Source organism: Ruditapes philippinarum, unplaced genomic scaffold, assembly GCF_026571515.1.
Source record: "Ruditapes philippinarum isolate M1 unplaced genomic scaffold, ASM2657151v2 ctg4236_1_1_1_1, whole genome shotgun sequence".
In the NCBI taxonomy this organism is placed as follows: domain Eukaryota; kingdom Metazoa; phylum Mollusca; class Bivalvia; order Venerida; family Veneridae; genus Ruditapes; species Ruditapes philippinarum.
In genome coordinates this window covers 87,089-101,765 of record NW_026854867.1, presented here as the reverse complement: position 1 = coordinate 101,765, position 14,677 = coordinate 87,089, and the positions used below count along the sequence as shown (strand labels likewise).

Here is a 14,677-nt window from a genome sequence, read left to right as displayed (position 1 = left end):
TGGATGATTAGCTAATACCTGTGTTTTATTTTGTCATACCTACAGTTTCGTTTACTAAAATAAAAATTGTAACATGTAGAAATAAATGTACAGCAAATGTCATTATGTTAATTGATACAATATATATGTAGCTTAAATGCTTTCTATAAAGAATTTTACACAAAAAATTCATTAAAAATAGACTAATCAAGTGGCGTGATATGAAAATAAAAGATCTATAAACGGTGAACTTGCATGAAAATTAATATAAGATGGTAAACATATTCTTTCAGATGCATTGTTTTCTTCATCATGAAAACAGAATTATCCTGCTCTTTCTCATGCAATTTAAAGAACTTAAATATATCATTTTCTTATAGTTTTCAAATAGTTATCATAACTACATGTATTATACATGTAGTTAGAATAAATATTTGTAAAAAGATTTATAAAAAATAGAAAAAGATAAAATTATCAAGTTTGCGCCCAAGGTATAAAAAAAATAATTGAAAATGATATTTATTATTGTTTTTGTTGTTTTAAAAGATATTTAAAAATAAATAGATAAAATGTAATAGTGCAGTGACTTATTATTTTAACTGAATAATTGACGTATATTGGAAAAAAAACATGATAGTTAACTCCTATATATATGTACTTTTTTTCAATAGCATTCGTGATTTCATAACAAAAAGCTTGCAAATTACTTAAGCTTATTTCAATTAACATTTCTGAAGTATCAATTATTCCATGACCAGAATCATACATTTAGGGTATACCGTTAAGCTTTTTTTATGATTGTAATTTTTTTAAAAAAAAAACTCATTTTTATATGTATTTAAAGTTTTCATTTTTGTAGAAAATAAAGGGGACTAACTGTTATGATTACCTTTTGCTAAGACTTATTTCAACAGAGTTTATTCCTGTGTTGTAGCAAAACTAATAATGTTATTTCTTTCTATACTATTCTTAAATATCGTTTTCATAACGTTCATTTAACAGTAAAATATTTATCATTAATAAAGTGTCAATAATTTGTAATTATTTTCGCCTGTGGTATATTTTATGAAATCTTTACTGATATTTACCTCAGGTATTTTTTTCTTATACAAGTGAGCAATCATAAAATCAAATATATATTAAATTACTGTAGCCATATATAGTATGTAAATGCCGGTCAAATAGATCTTTGACCTTCTGTTGTTTTGTAGACAAAAACTCTTGAACCTTTATCATATAAGTGTGTAAAAATTTATCAAATGGACATAACCGCTTGAATGTCTTCAGGCGCGAAAGATTTTACAATGTATTTTGTTAAAGAAGCATGCTTTGCAGATGAGCTCAAATATACCTTGAGAAAAATTATTTTAAGAAAAGTAAAAGAATTCAAGACCAAGTTCTAATTCACATGTGTGCAATAAATGACTGATTTGCAGTAGTTATCAGCATATTTCTACCCTGTGACTAACGTAGTACGGGCTTTGGTTCTTTACGTGGTTTGTTTGTGCCGTTTGCAATTTGTTAATTATTTCCTTTGTTCACTTCACACTATTTTACTTTTCATTACGGTCCCATTTTTCATCAATATTAACATGGATCTGGTGGCATGCTGCTTTAATATTGATAATGCACGCTGAATACTTGAAAATTTTAAATTTCACGTAGTCTTTAGTATTTATTCATTTTATATTTATTTAATATTGTTGTTAGTCGTGTCGTGGCTTTGTGAAAAAATGTATGTTAACGACTGTTTATATATAGGTAGTGTCTTTATTCCGGAGGAGTGGTCCAAAATGGTGTCTTTAGTCCGGGTGATTGGTCTAAGTAGGGTTTCTACTGTATAGTTACATGTATATAACAAACTTTATAGGGTTCGATAATCAAAGTAAAGGACATACATTGCAATAAAAATATTAGAATAACATACAAACCAATTTACCTTTACAAAATATTCTTTAAGACTCGGTCACCCGCAATTTGTTAATAATGCAATTATTTCGCTCGTGTGAACAGTCTATATGAAATGTGAAAAAAGTAATTTTCGTCCGTAATACAAAATACAATTCATATTTTGCATGATGGACTGTGGATACAGTCATGTGAGGAAGCTATCGAACCAGCTCTTACATACTGTCGGTTGTTCTACTCATGTCATGTGCCTGTTCGTTCCTGAAATAATGCATGGTAGGACACCTGAGCTATTCTTACACCAGTAAAGATGGAAAGTCTGTCACAAAACCTTTCCTAAACCCGATCAAAATAAAAAAATCTGATGTACTGGAGTATAAAATATATATATCGAGTTCGCTATTAGAATACAGGAAGTTTCTCAGATCATGTCTTGATTGTATGATATTGTGTGACACCATAACTAAAAACCTACTTTTTGTTTAAAAAATATATACGGATTCCTAAACTGTAATTAGAAAGAAACCATCCGTCATCTTACACTGTTAGACAATTTTACGCCAGTTAATTTTTTATACAAACGGCGAGTATTCATTCAAATTTCTGCAGACATACGTTATGACGGAATGCAATTTCAATTATAAGAAGTCGTCGTAAACATAGTATACTTTGTTCAGCCATGCAATAGTATCTATGCAAATGACTGAAGTGTGTATATAAAGTTAGAAATAATCAAATAGAAATGTGACAAATTATTTAAGTAATTTATTTCCACCATTTCTTACGTGGGAACAAAAGTCGATTTTTGATCGAGAGAAAGTTATGATAAACCGGGTCCCGTGTAAGAATGTTCATTGCCTTTTGAAACTAAGGTCGATTGCTCTCGTCTTAAATTTATGGTGCATCAACTATTGTAAGAAAAATTCTGATTTGTAAAGCAACAAAACCCTTTTTGTGATAAAAATCGAAGAAAAACGATGCAAATGCAGAAATAAGTGGATTATGTCAAATAAGGAAATATATATTATAAGTTTAATGTTGAATTCAAACTAATTTATATACTTACCTTTAAATAGTTATAAAACAAAATATTCTAAAAATATTTTCAATTAATTTTGAAATTAAACATTTCTCAAAGATCATTATCGTTTATTGTAGTTGTAAACACAGAATTCTCGAAGAATGTTGAATGTAAACAATTTATGAGGCCATTTTATTGGTTAATTTATTTTGTAATATTCGAACAAGATTTCATTAAATAAATATAATGTAGATTACATAGCTTATTTATTTTTCAAATGTTGAGTCATAAGACAAAATATACAAAAGAGTGCAAATCAAGTACAATCGCTTAAACAAATAATACATCCTTATGTCTAAACGAGTAGTTATTCACTCAAAAGCCAGCTGCATGGCTAACAAATTTGATATGTTGGAACGTTTCCAGCACTTGTGAACGTAAATACATGTATAAGATCCATTTACACCTTCGAGAATTTTCTTGCACATGTCTGCCCTCCGCCATTCAGTGTCTGGAAGTAAAAACAAAGTAATTCTATATACAATGTAGTTTGTTTTTTTAATTATATTTCTTTTATCAGCGCGTGTACTTGCCTCGAACTTAGACTGAATGGGGGCGGGGAAGTACCCACAATCATGTTTGTTGTTTGTTAATACAAGAAAATGTAATTTAACAAAAGTGCTAATAACTTGTTTTACGACGCAGCGCTTGCAAGATGGTCAAATTTCGCTTAACTCCATGTAGGAAGTAAATTTCCTTTAACTTTACGTAGGAAGTATTCAAAGAGCTAACAAAATTAAGATATGTAAAACTTGTACAGTAGTCTCCACATAACTATTGAGGGTGCCGTTGAATACTCAAGATACATATTGCTTATAAAAATACCAAGTAACCTTTTAATATATGTGTATACCTACCATTGTCAATGTATTACCGTCACCTTTTCTGACATGTGAACATTCAAACCCGTCTGCCGTTTGCTTTTCTACAAGACAATCACCGTCTATTGTGAACAAAACCTGAAATGCAGAAGTCTAGGATTTTATTGATTAGAAATAAAAGTTTCTGCAAATAAGAAAATTCAACCGGGAAAATGCCGAGAAAATTTACATAGAGAATTGTATGTAACAGTAATGGTTAAAAATTGAGATTTTTATATATTTATTTTTGCTAAACACATAGTTTATTTATAACAAGAATACACATTTACAATTTGCAAATGTAACTTTATAACACATAAAATGTGTGAAAAAAAGATTAGAAACGAGAACTTATACTTGAATAGGTGTATCATTCAATTCTAAGTGGTTGTAATTATACGAGTTTCAGCTAAAAACTTCACACCTTCTGTGTAATATTCAAAAATCAATCATGCTTAAAAGGAATTAAAAAGTCTGGGTGAGTTTTATTTTTCTTTAAACACACGCAGTCTCTAAAACCAGAATCGAATATGTTTTTATCTTCAACATACCTTAATAGGACGTCCATCAAGTGTGGCGGAATCTTCTTCCTTTCCTATCGTAAAGGACAGTGTTTTCTCACCAGCAGCCGACACAGTGGTCATTGTCCAATTATCTCCATCAGCTTTAAATTCCTGGGTCATGTCCGACCCTGCGGACAAATACTTTAGCGCATTTGCACGTTTGTCTTCGGGAACACCTGCAATCATATTTTATTATATTTATTTCATTTGATACAAAGTATGGAAATTTTAGAATATTACATTTAGTATGTTGTTATCAATATTGACAATATCATATTCATCTAAATTTAGATCCAATATCAATTTTAATAGACTGTACATGTCCAACGTTACAAATATTTCATGATGAAACACTCGGTGTATAAATGTATGCTTTGATAGCTAAAGTTACCATTATTAGTGTGAGGTTTATTTTATACCATTTTTTTTCATACCCATGTTCAGTTTCTTTCATTTTTTCAACAAAACTCACATTTGCTTTTATATGCTTTGTCAAAATTTTTACGGAAATTTGCTTTTTTAAGTTTACTATTTTCAAAAGAGTAAACTTAAGAATAAATCTGTTTTAAGAAATTAGAGCATAAAACATAAAATGTATTATAACCTACCGATTGCTTTCATGTACTCTTCAAAGTTTTCAGAACTTTCAATCTTCCATTTTCCAAGTACACTGGTCATTTTGCCAATACCTTTGCCAATCCCTTTCTTATTCCTTTTTTGATAGATGTTTTGTTTTTTTAATATTTTTCTTTTAAACACGGTCTTTAAATTTTGCCTCTGTTGATAAAAGTTAACACTCTGGAATATATTTTCCTTATAATAAATTTCCTTGTTCTTTTCAAGTACCGACGTAGGAGATAAAGGCAATGATGTACAGAACAAATCACCACGGAATGCGCACTATTCTATTTAATTTCATTATAAGAGGGCTTGTGAAATGATTGTATGTAACACCAGTACGTACACACATTCTTACACGAATGCCAGATGTGAAAATAAAAAATTAAACCACTTCGAATGTTATTAAAGAAATGTTATAAAGTACGAACAAGATGCTTTGCCTATTCTTTAGCGTATAATGTTTATCGACACATTCATAAAACAAACAATTACCCTTTAATTTTATCATTTGTTTTCGAGTAGGAATGATACATTAACCACTTTATTATGCGTACTGTAGTAATTTATTTCCTATTCATCAGTGTCTCTACATAACATCTACATAGAATCTCTCTTTTTTAAAAAAAACGATATTTCCATAGCTTTTATGATTTTATTAAGTTTTATATTTTCTTGTTATGTGTTTGAGTTTGTGTTTCATGAAATGAAATTATCGTCACTTATGCATCATCAGTGAAGAACGTTTCAAACTTTAAACAAACACGAGCAAAACATGATATAAAAATACGTTTTCTAAGCTTTCTTATATTTTTCTCAAATCCATAAAGTCTGACAACTCTATCTATGTCAGCTATTTTTTGTATTTTGGTATTGAAATGTTCTTAAATCTGAATTGACTGTTTCAAATATCAAGCTGGACAAATATATTATACAAATTTCGCAGTTTATAATTATTATAAATTTGATGATTATCAGATGTACAGAAAGTTTGAATTCTTTCCAAGACGATGGATGAATACATTATTATTCTTTCAAACCAGGTGTTGGTAACTCTTGGGTTGTAGTTGTGGAAGTGGGTATCTTTGGCTGACTTAAAAAAACCTATTTTTCTTGCAACTAATTGCAAGTATTCAGTACAATCATTCAGGAAATATTGATAAACAATATCTTTTTTCAGCGGAACGAACAAACGTTATGAATATTCCGTCATTTTATTAAATTACGTTTCATGAACATGCATATCTGTCAGCGATTCATGGTTGTTGAAGGAGAAAGATATATCATTTAAACGCTACGTCTTATTATAAAGCAGTCAGGGTATTTACGCAATGTACAGCAAACTATTATTTAGAATTGCGTTTTTGTTATATGATTACATATAGAACTTAGTTTATGAATGAGTGGGACTGACCTCTATTGGCAAAGGTTTTCACATATTTTCAAAATTCTTCACATATGACAATGCGCGTTTCACATCGCAGAATTTATCATAGCAAAAATTAAACATGCATGTGCTTGATGGTAGCGTTTCAAGAAAAATCTATAACGATATGCGATTGTTTTATATTGTCCTGGTAATTTTTTATATTTCATTCACTGTATATGTAAAAAAAAGATATTGCCGTTTAAAATATCATAATATCGATCATTGGCCTGTATTCAATAAAGTTATATACTGCTATAGGAATCGCATTTAGTGATAAAGAAAATGCATTACCAAATTGATAGACTTCCTTTTTGATAAGAACATATTAAAAAAGTGATATCTGTTTGCATGTGCACGAATATTTTATCTGATTAAATTGATACCCTTGTTGATTATGGACACACGGTTATAGACCGACCAAATAATCATTACTTAAAAGTACTTTAACTTTTGATTCAGTTACATAATTTGGTAACTAAGTTGATGAATATAAAGATAACTGTGCTCATAAGATGAGTTCAAAGTAAAGTAACGTAACGTTCCTAACTTTAACACAACTATACTATTATCTTAAAGTTGTGCAAATAAATCAAAGTCAAAATGTAGATAAAACGGTTACTCAACTTCGCGCTGAATGATACAATATAATTAAATATTATATAATGAGAAACAATGGCAGATATCAAACGAGATAGTGGATGGAGTTTGCTGGTAATGCTATGCGTGGTTTGTTGTCAGGTCGTTCTTAGAGGCATTTGCTTATCAGGTGGAATATTTTATACAGAATTCACGAACACCTTCGGTGGAAAACCCGTGGAAACAACATGACGTTGTTCATTTTCTATCACAATGTGGTTTATTTCATGTTGGTTGTTTTTGTTTTGCTTTGGTTTAGTTATCTTCATTTTTTTATTTTATCTCTAGATTTGTTTTGGGTTATTTATTTATTTATTTATTTATTTATTTATTTTATTTATTTTTTCAATTTTCAGGAAGCAAATTTTGCTGTTCCAATGTATTTTTTCTTCGCTTTTAGACAAAATATATTTTATTTTTAATTTTAAAACGTAGATGATTTTCACACCATGAAAGACAAAGTAAACAAATCCAGAATTAATCGAATCATTTGAAATATAAATACTACATTTCATTTACATTTTAGCACATCTTTACAAACCGCTACGGCTACCGCGTATGCTCTTTTGATGGTGGCATTCTAGTGGCATTATGTCTAACTTTAAGCTTCTTCGCCACAAGTTTAACATACCTTTTCTTCTCATATGGTTTTCTCACAGGTAAAATCTTTTCTTCTTAAACGCATTGTTGTCCTTTATTTCTTACTTGTTTCTAGAAAAGTAAGGACATTTACTTACAGATTAAAACCATTGGTAGTCAATTGTCACATTTTGTATTTATTGGGTCGCGGCCATTTGTAAACGAAAACAAGTAATTCAATTCTTCTATTATATTTGTAATATGAATAATACTTAAAGAATACGTACACGTTAGTTCTGTTTATTTTGAAATCTGCTATCATTCAGGTGTGTAAATGCACTTTCTTATTTATTACTGATTTCAGGTTTGGGCCTAGGTGTAAATTTAATGGATGCATGTCTGCTTTGAACACCTACTTTGACTTATTCAAGACTTAAGTTGCTGGTATTGTATCAGTTGGTCATAATTCGGTCTTGTGATATTTGCTGATTTGATTTCTTCTTTGGATGAACACTTTGGCTGGAAGGGGATGTTCCTTTTTCTAAGCGGAATTACATTAAATATATGCGCGTGTGCAATGGTAATGTTTTCAATACAATCCGGAAATAATAAAAATGTAAATTATAAGAAAACATCCGAAAGGAAATGCATGAATATCTCCATTTTAAGAAAGTCATCGTTTGGTTTTCTTTGTGCAAGTAATGTTTTCATGAGCTTCAGCCAGGGAGTTTATATATATCATATACCTTCTTATCCTAAAGATGTAGGTTAAGACCAAAATGAAATTGGACTTGTACTTATGATTTATGGAATATCAAATATCGTTGGTAAAGTATTTTATATTTTCTAAGGTTACCATCCACAAGGGAATGAAACGTTTGTTTATACTGTATCACTTGCGATAACAGGAATACTTATATGTCTTACTTCGATGTTCCTTACAAGAACCGGTATGCTTGTTTTTACCGGGATGCGTCGGGTTTTTCCTCAGTGTAGCCGGTGCATTGATCAATGCCATTATTCACAGTATTGTTGGATTTAAAAGATTCACATACTGAATCGGGATGTCACTGCCTTTCAAAGTAACCGACAATAGCATTGGAGGGCCAATCGGAGGTAGAGTTTATTTATTTTTTAAGTGCTCTATGAAGTGCTGTGCTTACTACGATCTCAGATCCCACTCAAACCAAACGCTGCTTTTTATGAACTGGCACAAAACATAAGCTGTCATTTCCACTACCGTATGACCACATCTGCGAATATTTCTCGTTTCATAACAAACTTATTAATGAGGAGCTATGCTTAAAATGGTGTAAGGAGACGTTAAATATTTGCATAGTTTCCTACCTTTTCTTATCAGATTTCTAAAATATTTAGAATGTGTTTCATTCATAAGCAGATAGTGCGCCTTCAAATTATGGCAATGTGTCACAGGGTCAGGTATACATTGCCAAGTGCTGTATGTTTTATTATGTTCGTGTCCGAGTTTGTCTTGGTATATTTGTATGTTATTGACCATGTCCCGTATTTTTACGTAGTTATTTCTTTGACTCATATACTCATAGCTCAGACACCATATCAAAATGTGCCGTCACCTATTCATAATAGTATTTTATAACCTTTTCAATTTCTTCGATTAGCTTTTCTCGTTAATTTTTCAAAGTCCACGGTCATTTGCACAACGCATGCGCACTTAAATTGAGAAAATGTTGGCACAGGCCCTGGTAATGTTGTGGTGAAGGATAAATATTTTGAGCAGCGCAAACCTGTCTTTTTACAGACCCTTTAACCTAGGTCCAGAACTCACAGCAGAGTCAACGAACCCCTTTGTTACGTTTGTGCTGCGACAATTGTATGTGAAATCATGCTTTACAATCATATTTATCTATTTATGTTGCTAGCTGAACGTTGACATATAATGTATTACTAAAATTTAGTGTATACGCTTCTGTTGTATATCTGCCGGAGGGAGTATTTTTATTTCTTGTATAGGTTAGTTGCAGATGAGCATTACCCTGTATACTATCAAAATATCTTTAATGCTGAGCGTTTATATCTTACCAATACCAATATCAATAATCAAAGCACTGAATGTACTGATGGGGAGGCTATGAGAGAATGTTTCAGACTTATAGTTTCTTTTCTTTTTGCTTAAAATATGCTACCAAAATAAAAAGATATGCACATTGCGCTATTTATCCTTACTGTTGTGTTCAACCATTCATATATATGGTTAATGAGGTTGACTATTCATTTTGTTAATATTCCAGAACATTTAATTAAGGTCTACATTCGGACTGTTAATCATGCAAATTTTGAAAAACCTAAACTGTCAATAATAAATGACATACCAGCAAGTATGACGACTGTTCATTATCAGATAACAATAACATTTTACAACTGACGGTTCCTTATCAAAATATTCTAGGACTGTTCATCATAAATATTTTATGTCATTTTAATATTATTGAATGATAATAACAACTGCAAGTGATGCAACATTTTTTATTGAACATAAAAATTATACACGTTTAGATGTACCATAATTGAGATCAATAAGATACTGTCTTGTGATGAGTATTAATTAACATTCATGCTCTACGGACAGAAGGTTGTCTTCTTCAGAAGCAAATCTCGAATAAAATCACGTTTCAGAAAATTAATCCCATTTCATTGCGTCGGATAATATTAAAGCTAAATATTTCTTGAAAAAATACATCTCTGCAAAGCTTATTCAAAATTGAATCAACCTAAGTGAAAATTGATCAGGAAGTTATATCTTCTTTTTTTACCGCCAACACTCAACACTCAACCAACTTATGGTAGTTAATCGATAGATTCTACGTGTATTTTTAAACCTCACTAGCTTGAAATATATACTGCGGAAAATCTGTTGTTAACAGGGTGTGCGGTTATTACGTAGGGTTTTCCCTGTCGACCATTTCCCGCAAATAGATGAGAACATCGAAGCCGTCAGTGCTATGAATGGTGTTATAAATGGCGTGTTTTGGAAGTGTTTGTTGAAACTTCTCCAAATACCTCCAGTGGCGTGCACGTCGCGGAGAAGGCACACGGAAGGTCATAGTCAAGTCATCATAAGTACCAGAGGTGATGGTTGACCTGTCGTGACTTACTCTGGATGTTTGGCGCTAATAGATGCCGTTTTTGTTGTCGTCAGTCAGAAAGTTGATGCCTTGACGGTATTGTCGTCTCCTTTACCACCAAAGAACGAAGAATGGGCTTCCAGGAAGAATCTGCTTGAAAAAGACGTCCCAGATGCTATAATCTCGGACATATGGTTATTCCGGCGCCGAGTATAAATAAACTTAAAACACACACACTTTTGTTGAAAACAAAACAACAACACATTTTCTGTAGTAATTTTTCAAGTGTTGTTAAATGAATAAGAAATTCCTCTTATGCCGCCCATTATTTTTAGAACACAACCATAAAAGTTCTTTTTTTTATTTTTCAAATAAACATTTATCACTTCAGCGCGAGCAAATATCGGTTTCAAATTAAAGTTTCGTAAGATATGTTAATGACTTCCCGATGCTCGACTGTAAGTAATTTGTATATGTATGCGTTTTTTTTTTTTTTTTTTTTTGTTTTTTTTTGTTTTTGTTTTTTAATTAAAGCTTCTTATTCTTTAATATTTTTTATGTATCTCATAATCTGTATTGAAAATTTGAATTTTATTACAAATGGACTATCAAATTATGATGTATGCCCTAGAATTGAATAAACTTTCTAATTACACAATACGGGGTCATACTGATCTTTGCGTCTTTCTCTGAAATAATCATTTCCTTGTTAAAACATATTTGACCACATATTTCTGTCAATTAACTGTTCACTTTACTTCCGATTTTGTTGTACGGAAACACATGTTTCTATTTGTGTTTTCTAATCAATTCGAATCTATAATCAGTTTAATGGGATCACCACCGGGTAAACGACTACTAGGTACTTTGGTCATGTTTTTTACCACAAATATTTGAATGTTTCTATTGGGATTAAAATGAACATAGTTAACTAAACAACTGTTTTTATAAATTCCTGACCTGTCTAATTCTAATTATGAGATTAGTGAATATATAAGACTTTCACTACAAAATATTCCTAAACAAAAGAGCACATGTTTAAATTTATTCCTATACAAATAAAAGATCAGAGTAGGGATCTGTCAATTACCAAAGATACTTTTATGTTAAAAGTTTGATTAATGAATTATTTAAGATGAAAATATAAGTATTGCTTTTTTTATTTTGCTAATGTGAAATGTAATATTGTGCTGGAATTTTGTCGGAGGTCCTTAGGGGTTTTGTAGTTAAATAGTTTTTTTTCGGCGATAATGGTTAAAGAATATAATGGTTTTGAACTATATGTTCATCACCATCAGTGAATTTTTAGTTAAATGTATGCAAAATATTTACTAAACAGCTATATGATTTAGAGGTTTATGAGCGTTTTCCGCGTACAGCCTCCTGGGGTGTACAAATAAGTTAGTTTTCCTTAGTTATCACGCAAGCATGATCCATGTCTCTGATGTAAGCGACAGTTTACAATTATTTGTCTTTAAAAAATATTAAGGACTATTAATAGTTTATAACAACAAAAGAACATGCATGATATTGAGAATACGTAGTTGCAACGTTCTAGTTAATGACCCGTCATAAACAGTTGGTCGCTGCGTAGTAATTGGAAAATTGTTATCAAAAAATAATAAAGAATATTTGCCACTGAATTAAAGCATTTACTTATAAATTTTCATTTATGCTTTTTGTTAAAAAAATATGGATAAAGTTATTATTTTGAAGGGTTTTCATACCAGAACTATTTATTACAGACGTACGTATGCCTAAACCTGATTACCGCGGCAGTATGACGTCACGGAGTAGTGTTTTAAACAAAAATCAAGAATTTTTCAGAGAATTATTATCTTTACAAATTGCAGATATGAAATTAAAGAATGAAAATATTTTCATATTGTAAATGTCTGTGATGAGTGATGAGTCAGCTTAGAAAAAATCAAGGTACTATTTTTTGACCTGATTACCGCGGCAGTATGACGTCACGGAGTAGTGATTTAAACAAAAATCAAGAATTTTTCAGAGAATTATTATCTTTACAAATTGCAGATATGAAATTAAAGAATGAAAATATTTTCATATTGTAAATGTCTGTGATGAGTGATGAGTCAGCTTAGAAAAAATCAAGGTACTATTTTTTGACCTGATTACCGCGGCAGTAAGATTTGACAGACAGTTATTAACATTGGGTCGGCATAGCCTCCCCAAAAACGATTCTAAACGGAAGAGAAAATATATTTTTGTTGGTTTTTGTTTTTCTTGCGTGCGTGCGTGCGTGCGTGCGTGTGTGTTTTATTAGCTCAACTTAGTATCTGTGACACGCTCACTTTTTTGTATCATTAACAAATTTCATCGGGCAGAAGAAGTTAACCTCTACTAGCAATATTTCTGCTACATTGACCTACTTTAAGTTTAATATATTAATATATGAGGCTAATATTCCGTGTAAATTGCATGGAGGTAAATTATCACCCCTTTGTGCTTTAAAATAAACTCTTTAAGGGCATGACTGATAACATGTGTGAGGTCCGTACTCGGCAGCGAAAGCTGCTTTTTGTACCTTAACGGGCGGATGGACCCTCATTAAACATAGACTATATACATATAGATTTTGAGGAGTTGTTGTAGAGACATCTAAGAGGAAGGTGAGACACATATATAATATGTCATAATTATCAGCTAACTAATATAATACTTGGGACTTTGTGCCAAAAATACAAATACATATAAATGTCCAAGAGATTCAGAGCATTGCATAACATTAAAGCATTGGTCTTTGTGTTCAGTGTTTGATCTTAGTTATATTTTAGTTGTGCGATTAGTGGAGAGCTGTGTATATTTGTCTTACCATATAATATATAATATATAGTGATTCCTATAGGTTAATGTATAAATTAACAAAAAATCATTGAAAATAGGCCAACCATATGAATGTTATAGTACTTCTTCTATGTTGAGTTTTACTAGTTAAAGTAAACTGTTTGTGTTATATTGATTATACAATATTTCTTTTATTTAAACCATTTGAGAATCATTTATACTCATCATAAGGCAAAGTAGCCAATATGGAAAACATTATATAAAGTATATTATCACATAAACCGCGGCGCGGGAGTGTCATAAAGCCATTTAATCCAAACGATATTACGCCAGTGTTATAACACTTTGACGTGACGTCATTTGCGTTATACTCGTATATAAACATAGCGTTAAAGCACGCTAATGTTAGCGTAACACTATAGGCGCGTCAATAAATCAAAGCGCAGAAGGCGCTGAATTTGTTTGGGTCTCAGAATGTCAGAAAGGTGAAGATTGTGAGATTACAAACCAATTTGTTTCTGTATAGTACCACCAATGCTTTCCAGCGTTTTAATTGTAGTAAATTGGCTACAGGACTAATTGCAACACTTATATTCAATTCAATGTTTATTTTACTTAAACAATTTGAAAAAAAAATGAGTTCCTTCGACTGGGATTTGAACTCCAGACCTCTCGCTTCCTAAGCGAGAGCGCAAACCTCTCGGCCACGGTGATGTTGTATGTAACCGACCTTACGAAAACCATATTATTCTAAAATAGGGTTTGTAACCCTTAATGTTTCGACGCTAACTGTTGTTTAATACAGATATAAATAATCATGGATCCTTACTATAAGCATCTATATCTATAAAGAATAAAATAATATTAGAATTCTTCGACCATTCGGGAACTATTTTGCTTAAAAATTAATGCTCCTGTCATTTGACCATCTTTACGCAGTGATCTCCCCTGACTTTTTTGGCGTAAGTGTACATATAAAGGGAAGTAACTGCTTCAAAAAAGCGGACTATTTTCGGCATTTGCAATTAACAGCATCAGAGTCTGTAATTTCGCTACCATTATTTGTTTGGTCTGACAACCCAAACAAATAAAAATGACTCTTTTAACAGTTT

At 31.2% G+C, this 14,677-nt stretch overlaps 1 protein-coding gene across 1 annotated transcript; it reads right to left on the bottom strand.

The window, feature by feature from the left end:
* Positions 1-3,148: 3,148 nt before the first annotated feature.
* On the bottom strand, positions 3,149-5,325 carry LOC132741361 (sodium/calcium exchanger regulatory protein 1-like). The gene is made up of 4 exons (XM_060729513.1): positions 5,000-5,325; positions 4,380-4,567; positions 3,826-3,927; positions 3,149-3,419 (listed from the first exon to the last, which is right to left on the bottom strand). Exons 1-4 carry the CDS (start codon positions 5,067-5,069, stop codon positions 3,369-3,371), a joined length of 411 nt encoding a protein of 136 aa, XP_060585496.1. The 5' UTR covers positions 5,070-5,325; the 3' UTR covers positions 3,149-3,368.
* Between the last annotated feature and the right edge of the window lie 9,352 nt (positions 5,326-14,677).